The 14,988-nt window shown below is 35.7% G+C and overlaps 1 protein-coding gene across 2 annotated transcripts in view; it reads right to left on the reverse strand.

Annotated features, from left to right (window-relative positions):
• Window positions 1-14,302, reverse strand: part of LOC110106048 (F-box/LRR-repeat protein 10) — a 14,643-nt gene extending 341 nt beyond the window's left edge. The window contains exons 1-4 of one of the 2 annotated variants that reach the window (XM_020835775.2): window positions 13,962-14,302; window positions 13,659-13,867; window positions 5,189-5,282; window positions 1,100-2,424 (exon numbers count right to left, since the gene is read on the reverse strand). In XM_020835775.2, coding sequence (XP_020691434.1) covers window positions 1,100-2,424; window positions 5,189-5,282; window positions 13,659-13,867; window positions 13,962-14,204 — 1,871 coding nt within the window. In that variant the 5' untranslated portion in view covers window positions 14,205-14,302. Of the gene's footprint in view, window positions 1-837; window positions 2,425-5,188; window positions 5,283-13,658; window positions 13,868-13,961 lie in introns of those variants that run through there. The other variant, XM_020835774.2, reaches the window with a different exon arrangement.
• Window positions 14,303-14,988: the final 686 nt, after the last annotated feature.

Consider the following 14,988-nt stretch of genomic DNA (forward strand, 5'->3'; position numbering starts at 1 on the left):
TTTAATTCAATTAGACTTGTTATGGTAGTTTAAATTATCATTAGTATAAATTCTCTACAAAGACTAATTGTTTTAAATTATCTTCTTAGCACCAACACTATTAAATATCAGTAGTAGAAATTCTATCCTTATTCATTTCCCATTAAAATTATTTTAAAATCAGAACACATAAATTTATAATTTTAAATTTTAATATTTATTTTTAAAACAGTTTAATCTATATTTAAAAAAATGATCTATTTTAATCTCAAACTAACACATTAACATATTATATACAAATGCTTGACAATTTTTTCCCAATAAACTCTGATTCTGATCATATGATACACTTAACTCATCTTGATATATTAATTAAAAACTTTGACTATCAATAAAAAAGTCTCAGATTCGAAGATTGTGTATGTAATTTATATGATTATCTTAATTGGCCTAAATGTCTAAGGAAAAAACTGATACAAAATAAAGCAGAACGGCAACTCTCCACCTTTAGCCAGTTTCTTGGCAGAGATAGATTCTATGAAGTTAATAAAATGAAATAAATAGTTCTCAATATGAATAATAATAATAACAATATAATATTATTAACAAATGATAACATGAAATTTACACATCAGAATGAAGCCTAATCGATCTCGTCCTTGCAAGTGTAGGGGTGCCAATTAAGTTTCATTTGGGATGGCTTTCTTACTGCTTCTTAAAGCAACTTTTAGTACAAAAATTTTGTACTGAAAAATTATTTTAAGGAGTAAGAAAACAATCCCAGGCTTCATTAGGGATTTCCTAAAACAGCTTTTTAATAGAACATAACGGTCATATAGAAGTGCATGACAGTGAAAGTATAAAGATGAGCTCTTGAGTCATATATGTATCAACAACTCAAATAAATATCAAAAGCTCTAAGCTATTATTTATTTATTTTACATGCACAAACAATCATACATAGCTAGAGTACATACATAAACATTAAATTAAACTATATACAATACCATCTCAGATTCAATGCCATTACACCATGATGTCACCCTCATCATCACTAGCATCTTCACCTTCTAGAAGCCACTGTTCAAGTTCATCAAGCTCATCTTCTTCATGATGGTACCAGCCAAAAGAAGAATCCCAGAAACCATTTCCGAGCTCCTCTCCCCGGCATGCAACATGCACAAAAGGCCTGCTTCTGACCAGAGCATCCACCATGTCCCTGTTCAAGCAACCAGTCACTCCTAGCCATCTCAGTCTTGGGAAGTAAGGCTTCTTAAACCATCTAAATGCAAGGGGAGTTATACGATCACAGTCAAATATGTCTAGCAAATGCAAGCTGCTCCCAAACGACCCACCCTCAACTTGCATTGACGCCAAAGCCATAACTGAAGTGTCGCCGATTCGCGGACATTCTCGGATTCGGAGCTCAACAATAGGAATTCTGGTTTTGGCTAAGGATAAAATTGCATTGTCAGAGAGATTGGGGATCCTTGAAAGATCAAACATTTGAATTCCATGTCCAACGGAACCACGAAAGAGTAATGGAATACAAGCATCCGTTAGCTTTTTGCAACCTCTGAGTGACAAAGAAGATAAGGGGAACCTTCCACGGCCCAAAAATGAGAGAGCTTTGTCACTAATGTCAGTACCATCAAGAAGCAATGTGTGCAATTTGTGAAGATGAGTTAAAGATTCAAGGGCTTCATCGCCAAGATTACGACAATCTCTCAGGTCTATGACAGTCAGATCTGTATTAAAAGAGAGTCTCTTGATTCCAATGTTGGTTAAGAGATTACACCACCTCAAGCTAACATGTGTTAAGGATAAGGAAGTGGCAGATATGTCATGGAACACAAGGTCAGTCAATTGGCTTCCATGAGAAATTCTAAGCTTGCGAAGGTTAGAGCAAGAGTGTATGATAGCCCTAAAACCGGTGTCAGTAACACGGCAAAATCCACCAAGGCTGATACTTTCTAATGAAGCACAAGAATCTGACATCAAGAGGATACCTAAATCATTCACCCGGCGAAAGTAGGTAAACAAAAACTCCTGGCTTCGGATGAGCGAAATATGCTTGAGCATACCATGCTGATTAATATGTTGAAGGCCCAGATTGGTGAGGTCAGAAGATTGTACTGGTTCTGCTATCGGTGCATCTTGAAGATCTAGGTGTGTTAAGGATGGAAGCCCTATTGAAAGAGAGCTCATTAAGACGTCCGTAATATAATCAACTGACAGGCATAGTTTCTGCAGGTTTGGGAATACTGGTGGCCTCAAAACACAAGAAGGCTGCCGAGTTTCCACAGCTAAGACAAGCAAAGCAGTCAGCATTGACATAGGGATATAACCAAACTCTAGGGACGTGAGCTTATCTGAAGCAGTTGCCCAGACTTGAGCAAATTCAGGGTGTTCAAATTCCGCAACATCAAACAACAAGCTCAAAGACTACAGAGAAAAAAAAGTTTGCATGAGTAATGTCATCATAGCTAAAGGAGCAGAATAAATATGGTATAAAGTAGGCCTCATTTTGATTAAGGCGAAAAATAATATTTAGGTTTCGTTTGGGACGACTTTCTAACTGCTTTTTAAAGCAACTTTTTAGTATTAAAAATTTAATTTTTAAAATAGAAAGTTGTTTTAAAAAAGCAATAAAAAAACCGTCCCAAACGAAACCTTAATCTTGAGCACCGTTAGCTAAGCCTCCAAACAACTGAAAAATCATAAGAAGATTTATCCGACCCAAGACTTTGAATTGTTTGTTGTTGGGTTTTCATTGAAGAAGATGAGACATTATTTGTGCAGAGTCCAATATAAAGTCTATATTGATCATTGGAGCTAAAGTATATGTACACACAAAAATAGCTGATTTTAATGCAAAAGATGGTGGTTGAAACTTATAAAATACCATGATTTAGAAAAGCAATGCCATCCTAGAAAGCTGAAATTTTTCATGATGCTTTGACCACAGAGTCATCACCAAGTGAAACTAGTTGATTACCCGGCAAACACATTTACTCGAGGCTAAGAACAAGTTTGGAGTTAGCTGTGATTAGACCTCCTGATGTGAATCTAGTTTGGTTCAACCAAATGACAGGAACTCTACTCCAAAGAATAGGATTCGTAATCCATTACAATGGGATGTTGATTTTCAAAGGATCATGGCTTTAGTAAAAGCGAGTCAAATAGAAAATTATGAAATTATCAAGGAGTTGTTAGATATAGAGCAGAGATTGTGTTCTTGATCTTGACGATTGGAGGAAGGATGCTCTCCACAAAGCACATTATGGTTGCTGTCATTCATCGTGCTAGCAATAAGATGCACCAAGAACTCAAATGTGTATTTTGGTGGTCACTGCTTAAGAGAATTGCAGCTAAGTTTATTGTTCAATATCCTGCTTGCCAAATGGATCAAGTTCAACATCACAAGCTGAATGGATTACTAGTCTTAGCTTAATACCATAATGGAATTGGAATGAAACTGCCATTGATTTTGTAGATGTCTTGCAGAGATTGAGAAAGCACGTGATGCCATTTGGATTGTTAAAACTTATCTCTTTAACTAATAATTTTTAAGAATTTTAAAAACATGAACAGTTTACTTTCTTTTATAAATAATGATAATTAACTTAAGATACATGCAAATTGGAGTTTCTCATAACCCTTTTTCATAATCCCCATCTCGGTCTATAAGAGTGAAGCCACTCATCCACCTGAGCATTCTCATCCCTGCAACACTTAACTTAATTTTATGCTTCTCTTTTACTAGCCAACATTCTACTCCATAAAGCATTGCAGATCTCACCACACCATATTATAAAATTTTCCCTCAAGTTTGAGGGGTACTTTTCTATCACACAAAAGGTCCAATACATTGCCACCCACTTCAATTGATCCTACCTTATCTAATTAGTTAAAGTATATCAAAAAGAGTTTAATATCATCCTCTATGGGATTAATACCAATCTTAGCAGTATCCATTTTATAAGCCATTAACCCATTATACAAAAAAAAAGCTTAATAATGAAGAAGAATTTCCTAGAAAAAAATAAATATATGAACTTATTAGAACACAAACAATGAGAAAATCTCATTATAATTAAATTCTAAATTTACTCGATGGATGTTTCAACAAAATTGGTGATAAAAGATTAAAACTTCTTCTTTCTTCTTCATCCTCATTCTCCCTCCCGCTTACTCCATCACGTAGAACACCTTATTGTTGTAGCTCCCTTAGCATGAACTATAGGATGCCACATTCCCAACACCTGATTCTTTTGAGGTGCATTTCAAATTAAAAAAAGGTGCTAGTTTGTTCAGTTCAATAAAGTTAATTGTATTCCATGCATATTTGTGCCCTGCTAATGCATTCCATAATCTTCTTGATCTCCTACTGTGTAATCGATTCACCTCGATATTGACTCCCTTTAAATATTTGTAAGGCCGAGGGGACCCAAACATATATGTTGTCCTCAGCATTGTCGTCAAGGTCGCACACATCTTTTATGTAGCCCTTATGTAGCTTACATCCATTCCTTGAGATTGAAGTCTTTTGCATCAACTACCAAAAACGTTTTGGCTTAAATTGAATGTCCACGCACTGCTTATTTTAAAATTGAATATTACCTTTATAAAATAGCATACAATTATTCATGAAAAATATTAGATTTTTCAATATTAAAGCCATGCTTTAGTATCGGCCTTTTGGTTTGTATATATCACCTGCTAGCTTTTCATTCTTGAGGATTGACTTAATAATAGAAAGATAATAATCATGACAATCATTTCATACGTTACATTTAAATTTACAATTCATCTATAGATCAATTACTAATAATTTAGAATAGTTATTGTATTCTTGTGATAGAAACTCATTAGTATATGCTATCAATCAAAGCATAAGACCATAACAGCTGCACTATAACATCAGATATTATATAATGGTATTTAGAGTTTAGCATATGCAGCATCGATGATTATTCAAGTGGCGCTACAATTGATCAGGTATAGGCCTGTTAGACTAAACTCGCGCTAGGAGGTTTAGTCAACCAAAAACTAGGCTCACATGCATAGAACAAGCCAAATGAAATATTGAACTTAAACCATCAAGATATTATCAAAATGCATTTCAAATTATAGTAGGAACTAGGAAGTGAATTAATATTTTTAAATAAAATATATGGCAGAAATAGAAAGACAAATTGGACCTCACCTCTAAATGTAAGCAGCCAGTGAGCAATTCTTTTAACTCAGAATAAAGCACTGAGAGCTTTCTATGCTCAGCAAGGGAGCTCAGATAGACAGATCTGTTCAAATAGACAGTTTTTATTATTCTAAAATAAATTGATATATTTAGGAACTTCGGAAAGTATACGAAAAACAACAATTTTGGTCGAAGGCAAGAACAGAATCAATCATTGATGAAGTCTGTATCACCGGGAAGAAAAAGAAATAGAAATTCTGACCACTAGCTTCAAATGGCATCTCCTTAATTTTATCAAAAGGAAAGGATTACTAAAGTCATGTTCCATGTCGTAAGTGTCATGGATATCAACTGTGAAATTAAATGAGAAATGAAACATGTAAAAGAAAGAAAATCATGATCGCCATTAATAGCTGAAGCAACATGAGGAAAACTTCTGTGTTGTCTTCATATATGCAACTTTTTTTTTTCCATAGGAAGACTTTGTAAATCATTGACACAAGAAGGAATTACATCATCTGAATGAGGATGGACTATAAACAATCCTTAATTATATGCTCATTTTACAAGCTGAATCATTATTGTGACGACGGATGGGAACATGGATGCAGAGATCATGGTGGACTTCTACTATTATCATTATTGCTGAAAATAAAGGTAAAGGTAATGACAGGAGATAAAAAGATGAATAAGAGCAACTAAGCAAGAGAGGCAAGAGGGGGGGAGAGAGGTGAGATTTGATCCCCACAGAATATGCCAAAGATAATTCATATCTTACTCCATAACCAACTATCTGAATTCTATGACACTATTTAAAATAATAAGCCTTGTTAAAAATTACAAAACTACCCTTAAATAGAAAAAGAATACCAAATTGCCGAACTAGTCCTGATGACAAATGACACTTTAGCACATAGCACTTAAAAGACAACTAATTAAGATGACAAGAAAAATTAAATAACACAAAATCATAAAAACTTGTGACTAAGGACTTAGGTAAGCAACATGTATTGCATCTGCAAAGAACTTTACATTCCAGACTTGAATAACTACTGCAAGAATAATTAGAGCATATTAATTGTATTGCAAATATACTTAAAAAAAAGAAAATAAATCTACCAAGAAGATGACGTAATGAATAGCTATCTGGTAGAGGAAGATTGAAGGAGAAGAATAACACCATCATCCTATATAAGATTGGCACAAGGCCATCCTCATCAATCCTCAACAAAATTATTACAACCCTGGAAAGACATCACCAGAAGCTTGGAGATCTTAACATAAAGCAAGTCTGATTCAATCTAATTGAAGTCTTGGCTAACTAAAGCTAATTTTTTTATACTCATTTCAGATTCCAGTAAACTTAAATCTGCATTTTGCCGTCTAACACTTGAAAACGCTCTAAAAAGAAAAAAAGGACAGAATAAAAATGAAGAGTATTTACTTGTTTGGAAAACGAATACAAGGCAAGGGGGTAGAAGAGGAAGGAATGCAGTTTTTATGAACTGGAAATTTGCGAGAAGGTTTTTTTTCTGAATTCAGTAGCAATGGGTTGTGGGGGCAGCAGAAAATAAGAAGATTACATGAAGTCTTACAGACTGTTGGAGGTTGTGGCTTAGAAGAGTGGCTGTGCATGACAAGAAGGGATGAAAGGGAAGACAAATTAAGAAGAGGAGCTCATGTTTTAGATGCCAGGATACACGGATTGGGATAATAAGGAAAGAGAGAACAGATGATACTTAAGTTGAGGTTTTGTAATTGGAAGTGAAGGAAATGAAGCCGGATGTGAGCTTACACAGGAAACCTTAGAAATGCTTGGTTCGGTTGGACCTGTTGCAGGTTAATTAAGTTGAACTAGTCCAGTTCAGCAAGCCCAGCGATGGGTGGGTTCATGTTTTTTAACAGGGTTTGGGTTCAAGCGGTTATAATATAGAAATAGAATAGCTAAACTGAAGGAAAGAACTTAAAAAATAATTGGGTAGTTTGAAATTAATTCAATCTTCAAATTTCAGTTCAAATTGAAATTTGAACTGACTGTTTTGTGGGTAAGTAAAGGCTTTAGATGGGTCAATGCAGTGCATATTGAGGATTTTGCGGATGAATTTTAGTAGGGAGTTTAAATTTTCAAATTTCTAATTTTTAAGAGAAACGGCCTGGGCAAGACAGCAGAGTGGCTGCCATGGTTCCAGTGGCAGCATTTTTCAGCAAACAAGGAAAGAAAAATGCATAGAAAGTAATACAGCAGAACCTGAACAATAATATAGGAAAGGAATTGATGCTGCGACAGCAAAAACAGTTAAAAAATAGAGGAGCCTGAATTTCTGCACTGTGTCAATGCAGAAACAATAGAAGAACTCAGAAAGTTTCCGCTGACAAGCAAGAAGAAAATGCAGGGAAAGAAAATGGAATTGCACCGTGGCGACACAGAAACAAAAGTAGAATTCAAAATTTTCCCGGAGACGAGAAGTAAATGCAGGGAAAGAAAGAGAACAAAAATCCACAGTCTCACTTTGATACCAATTGACGATCACAAGATAGTGAAAAAGAAATAATACTGTACAGGAACAAATGGAGGGAACAAAGAAAGAAGAGATTATGAAAATTAGATAAATGATTATCTCAAAGGAAGGGAGGCAATTCGTAGGGAGAGAAAAAGAAGAACCTCATGCTACAGGAAACAAAGAGATTGATCCCTAGAGAAAATGCCAAAGAAATGCCACATTTTGTTCCCAACACAATCATCCAAATTATATGATCCTAAGCCCTATTTATAATAATAAGCTTTATCCAGAAAGTCAAAAAAATACTCGAACAAATAGAAAAATACCAAATTAGTGATAAAAAGGACAAATAACCAATAATAACTAACTTAAATACAAATATAGATGATTACTGATGTGGACATCCAACCGTCCATGCCTATCCAGGGAGGAGCTGAAGATCGACGGTCGTGATCGTCCTACGTTATCTTAAATTTTTAGTTTTAATTTTTATTTTAATTATGCATTTTTCATTTTTACCCTTAAGGGTCTAATTTTATGTAAACCCTAGGGGCATGATCGTCTTATTTTAGTTTCTTTTATTTATGAGGCCTATATATTGAGGCCCTTGCTAGTATAATGGTATGATGGAGTTTTAATAAAATTGTGTTATGCACTTTTGTTCCCTGGGAGGACGTTAGAAACAATCCCTATGGAGGGAATCGTAGGGCAACGCATCACCCGTCAATCTTCGAAAGAGTCCAAGGCTCGCGGTTCTATCTTTTTTTTCTTTGTTTTGTTTTTTCCTTATTTTCCTAAACTGCCACCTCCTCAAGCCCTCCACCAAGGCGCCAATCTTCTCACCCCATCACCTCCACGCCATCGGCCTACACCAACCCCTCCCTTCCTCCTCCCTTTCCTTGGCTGAAATCCACCAAGGCTCCACCCACCCGCCGACCACCTCCTTCCCTAACCCCACTTCCCTCCAAAAATCCATCTTTTCTTATTTAAGTTGTCATTAATTTAGAAAGATTTAAATTCAAATTAATCTAATTTGAATTTCAAATACATCCTTATTAATTACATTAACTTTGGAAACTTCTTTCATTCAATTAATTAATCAATTCTGAAATTGATTGGTTAATTAATCCCTAGTCCAAATACATTAAACCTAGACACCCCTATTCCCCCCTCTCTCTCTCTTAATCGGTCCCATATCCATGCCATCTTTAAATTCTCTTCCAAATTTGGCGCCAATCCCCTCTTGGTTGGCCAGCCCCTCTCCTTTGCCACCAAATTTCGAATTACTCCCTAATGCTTTCCTTATGGGATGCAAATTATAATAGGAAAGCAATAAAATCTATTTTCTTTAATTTGAAATTTGAAATTTCTTTCGTAATCTACCTTGTTTTATTTTAGGAAAGTTACTTAAACCAAACCTATTTGAATTTTAAATAGGTTTTGATTTAAATCAATCTTTCCTCATTTAAGGTTCTTAATAAGGCAAGCTCTAAATCCCCACCCCAAGCTTTACTTGCACCCAACCATGCCACCAGCCCTGCCCACTCCCATATATGTTCTACATCAATTTGGTGTCAGAGCATGGTTGCTCACCCGGGATGCGAACTTGACGAAGTCGAGCTCTTTTCCACCCCGGGAAAATGATGCGGACATCCAACCGACCATGCCTATCCGAGGAGGAGCTGAAGATCGACGGCCGTGATCGTCTTACATTATCTTAAATTTTTATTTGTAATTTTTATTTTAATTATGCATTTTTTTATTTTTACACTTACTTAAGGGTCTAATCTTATGTAAGCCCTAAAGGCATGATCGCCTTATTTTAGTTTCTTTTATTTCTGAGACTTATATATAGAGACTCTTGCTAGTATAATGGTATGATGGAGTTTTAATAAAATTTTGTTATGCACTTTTGTTCCTTGGGAGGACGTTAGTGACAATCCCTATGGAGGGAATCGTAGTTTCCACCAGCAGCATGATGATTGATTAATACAAATTCTGAGTTTTCTTTGTCTTTCTCAAAGTAGATTGTTTGAGTCAAGAAGAAAGGCCCAAGGTGTGGGCAATCGCAAAACCCGCCAACCTTTGGAAGGGTCCAAGATTCGTGGCTCTAATTATTGTTCTTCTTATCTCTTTTGATCTTCCCATCTCTTCCCCACACCACCAACCTACTCCACCCCTTCCTTCCCCTCTTTCTCTTGATTGGAGCCAATATCGCTTTGATAGCCTACTTTCCTAAAATATTATAGATAATTTGGGAAAGAGAATCAATCTGATTTGAATTCAAATTCAAATTTCAAATTTGATTTCTAGTGTTAAATTGAAAAATCCCTTAAATCAATCCAAATCAATTTCAAATTAAATGGGATTGATTATCACTCTTTCTAAAACTGAAATTTAATATTAGGAGAGTAAACCCATGCATGCAGCATGTCCCCCCCCCTTCTCTCTCTCTCTCTCTCTCTCTCTCTCTCTCTCTCTCTCTCTCTCTCTCTCTCCCTCTCTCTCTCTCTCTCTCTCTCTCTCTCTCTCTCTCTCCCCCCCCCATTAATTCCCCTTCTCCTTTGGAGTTAAATTTAAATTTCAAATTCCAAATCCCTCCAAATTAAAATATGAAAATTAAATTCATACTTTAAGTGGTTAGCCGCTCCCGTTCTGCATCAGTTTGGTATCAGAGTATGGTTGCTCACCCGGGACTCGAACTCAACAGGGTTGAGCTCTTTTCCACCCTGGGGGAATGATGCGGACATCCAACCGTCCATGTCTATCTGAGGAGGAGCTGAAGATCGACGGCTGTGATCGTCCTACGTTATCTTAAATTTTTATTTTAATTATGTATTTTCCATTTTTACCCTTACTTAAGGGTCTAATCTTATGTAAGCCTTAGGGGCATGATCGTCTTATTTTAGTTTCTTTTATTTCTGAGGACTATATATAGAGGCACTTGCTAGTGTAATGGTATGATGGAGTTTTAATAAAATATTGTTCTGCATTTTTGTTCCTTGGGAGGACATTAGTGATAATCCCTATGGAGGGAATCGTAGTTTTCACCAGCCGTAGGATGGGTCCGGGCTCGTGGCTTGAAATTCCTTGATGAAAGGTAATGCATCACCCATTAGTCTTCGGAAGAGTTCAAGACTCGCGGTTATATCTTTTTTTTTCTTTGTTCTGTTTTCTTTATTTTCCTAAACTGTCACCTCCTCAAACCCTCCACCAAGGTGCCGATCTTCTCACCCCATCACCTCCACACCATCGGCCTACACCAGCCCCTCCCTTCCTCCTCCCTCCCCTTGGTTGAAATCCACCAAGGCTCCACCCACCCACCGACCACCTCCTTCCCTAACCCCACTTCCCTCCAAAAATCTCTCTTTTCTAATTTAAGTTGTCATTAATTTGGAAAGATTTTAAATTCAAATTAATCTAATTTGAATTCCAAATATATCCTCATTAATTACATTAATTTTGAAAACTTCTTTTATTCAATTAATTAATCAATTCTGAAATTGATTGGTTAATTAATCTCTAGCCCAAATACATTGAATCTAGACACCCCTATTCCCCCTTCTCTCTCTCTCTTGATCTACCCCATATCCATGCCCTCTTTAAATTCTCTTCCAAATTTGGCCCCAAACCCCTCTTGCTTGGCTAGCCCTCTCCTTTGCCTCCAAATTTCGAATTACTCCTTAATGCTTTCCTTATGGGATGCAAAACACAATAGGAAAGCAATAAAATCTATTTTCTTTAATTTGAAATTTGAAATTTCTTCCATAATATACCTTTTTTTTTATTTTAGGAAAGTTACTTAAACCAAACCTATTTGAATTTTAAATAGGTTTTGATTTAAATCAATCTTTCCTCATTTAAGGTTCTTAATAAGGCAAGCTCTAAATCCCCACCCCAAGATCTACTAGCACCCAACCATGCCGCCGGCCCTGCCCACTCCCATATCCGTTCTACATCAATTACATTATACATTAAATAATAATGAAAAACACAAAAATTAATAACTAAAGATTGAAATAGATGACTTCAGCTATATACTCGCTTTAATTTATCAAAAATCCTTCGAAATAATTTCTTCCAATGTTTGACATTTTCATTATTAGACTTGTGCTTGCTGATTCACAAAATTTAAATATACTAGTGATGCAAAACAACTAAGAATATACTGTTTTTTAATGTAAATCTAATAAAAAGATATGCACAAAATCAAGCAAGCAATATCAAAACTCTTAATTCAAACAACAATTCATTTCATCTGAAGAAAACTAAAAAAACACAAAATTACGTGGACACATAGCATTGGTAAATTTGTGGCTAATTCCATATGCAGGAACAAGTATGGGTTCCCATTATTTCAATCTTGAAGACCCTATAAGACATATAAAAAATTTAGTATTAATATTATTTATTCTTACCTGTTCATAGCATCAGTGTGCTTCACATACAGACTGTTGTAAAGTGTTGCTTGCTCATAGCACAAAGGGAATTCCCCAGAGGCAATTCAATGTGTCACATTAGCCGTACGTTTTAGAAATAATGCTACGTGGTTATAATATATGGCTGTCATGAGCCCTTGTATTAGGAGACCACGTGCAAGCCTAAGAACTCCATTGAACCACTCGGAGGCATTTATTGTCATTATCCCGTAACGACAGCTACCATCATGTAACAAACTCCACTTAGTTGTGCAGTTGTGCTACCTTCAACCAACAAACTACTTTTCTTAGTTGTGCTACGTTTACTGGTCCTTTGATCACCAAGCTAATTTTTACTTCTATTTCATCCTTTTCATTGCTAAGGTCTATGATTCGTAACAGGACAGGATCATAAGTTAGATTCAACAAACATTGATATGCTTAAGAATACAAATGAAGGAATGAATGTTTAAGAAAAGGCAATCACATACAAAATAAAATACCAAGTTAATTAAGCAAGTCATGGACGCGAGCCAAAAGCATATTTGAATTTGCTAATATTAAGCAAAAAATAAAGAATGGTATACCTAAGGATCTTTTAGTACAATATAATATTTTTGGCATGTTGGTTGAGAGCTTAGGCTTCCAACTAAGAGATCTTGGGTTCGAGTCTTTGTGTATGCGTTGTGTGTGTGAGTTTGCCTTAAATGGCCTAAATGTCCAAAAAAAAATTCTGACATTTTTTTCAATCACTAAGGCTTAGTTAGCAGAAGTTGCAGCTTTTTGAAAAAGTAGTTGTAAAATTATTATGGGAAAGTAACTTATTTAAAGTTGTTGTTGGTATCATAAATATATTCTTTTTGAAAAAAAATATCAGGCAGCAACTTTCTTATAACAACCACACTCTAATAAATCTAATTATAAAAAATAGTTTTCCATCACAAGAATATTGAAAAACGGCTATAAAACAGTTACCAAAAGTAGCGGCAGTCTAAAAAGTCAAGTAGTGGGAATGCTGCTTTAAACAGACCCTAAGTCATTCAAGGTGGGATGTGGTATTCGATAAGCTGATAATGCATGAGAGTATTCGGACAGCTTGAAATGTTGGGTTGATCGCATCTAGTCAGTTTGTAGTTATGAGGGATGATAGATCCTCATACTTACAATGGCACCAATCTATTCGGGTTTAAAAACAAGCAAATCATAAACTAATCTAGATCTAGAAAAGGTCCATTTTTTCCGATCAACAAGATAATCATTTGTCATGCATTTTTAGGAAATCCTCTTTTTGAATAATCTATTGAAAATATAATTCTTAATAGTTTCATTATGAAGCCTGTTTTAAAACTTTTTTCAGCTAATTCAAACAAAGGATATTGGCTTGCACAGCATGAATTGGCATGCGTAGCAGACATAAACTGAATTCAAGTAAAAATTTAAAATCCATGGACAAATTATCAAAATTACAGCAACATGCGAGATTTTTCCCAGAAAGGGCATTCAAAATTCGGAAATCACTTAAGAAGCATAGATTCTACATCCATATGTTATTCCTTTCACCTAAGATCCGGACACTTGCGCCCCAACTCAACGAGAAGCCTCCCGCTTAAATTCTCACAGTTATGGAGGCACAGCTCCTGAAGCGACGAAGCACGCGCCAAATGCCCGATTGAAGAGTCATCGAGCCGGCTGCAGTCCAGCTTCAGGCTACGCAGATACGGGTTAGGAAGCAGTAACGTCCTCAACAGATCCAGCGTTGGCGCTATCTCCTGAACAACAACGAACCAAATCAGAGTAAGATGTAGACCTAGGGTAAAGCAGCTGCCCAATTTTTAAGTACTTTTGTTCTACTGGAAGGCTTACGAGGAGATGAAAGGATGGAGTGAAGGAAAGAGCGTGGATGGCGCAGGAGCGGAGATATCTACATGAGGCTGAGGCAGCGCAGAGGGACCGGAGATCAAGCTTCGAGAGAATCGTTGCTATGACGGCAGAGGGTAGACGCTCTTCCATTCCGAACAAAGGATCCGATGCCAGGTTTTTTTCTCGTCCGACCCTGCCGCCAGCGTGAAGCCTCGCTTCCACCTTGTCCTCGCGCCATCCGGCCATCTCCAACCGAAGTCGCCGGGAACTACTATTTCCGACCCGATCAATTGTCGATCACGAAAATACTTATGGGACTGCACTCACCACTTCGCTGTTTATTGATTTGTATGCACATATAAGAGTAGTTCAGAGTATAGATGAAAAACAACTTAGGCTGCATTTGGGACAGCTTTCTATCTGCTTCTTAAAGTCTTTTTTTTAATTAAAAAAATAAAATTTTTTACTAAAAAACTGTTTTAAGAAGCATAAAGAAAGCCGTCTCGAACAATTTTTTTACTGTTTCTTAAAGTAGCTTTTCAATACAAAAAATTTATGCACTGAAAATTTGCTTTAAGAAGCAAGAAAAGTGTCGTTCCAAACGAAGCCTTAGACTTGGCTTGAGACTGCTTTTTTACTACTTCTTAAACAATTTTTAAATACAAAAGTTATTTTTTTACTAGAAAGCTACTTCAAGAAACAATAAGAAGGCAGTCCCAAACGAAGCCTTAGGCTTCATTTGGTGCAGCTTTCTTAATGCTTTATAAAACAGCTTTTTAAAATCTGTTTTAAAAAATAGTAAAAAATCATCTCAAACAAATCATTAAGCATCGTTTAAGACAACTTTCTTACTAGTTTATTTTTTAAACTATACTCATAATTTATGTTTTGTCTACTGTTATTTTTGTTGCTTTCAAAAAATTTTATAGTAAAAGGATGATTTCTACAACATCTTTAAAAATTTACTCTATACATAAGTTTCATAAAGTAATAAGAAAGTTATCTCAAACTAAACTTTAATTAAAATATT

Source organism: Dendrobium catenatum, unplaced genomic scaffold, assembly GCF_001605985.2.
Source record: "Dendrobium catenatum unplaced genomic scaffold, ASM160598v2 fragScaff_scaffold_1497, whole genome shotgun sequence".
NCBI classification, from domain to species: domain Eukaryota; kingdom Viridiplantae; phylum Streptophyta; class Magnoliopsida; order Asparagales; family Orchidaceae; genus Dendrobium; species Dendrobium catenatum.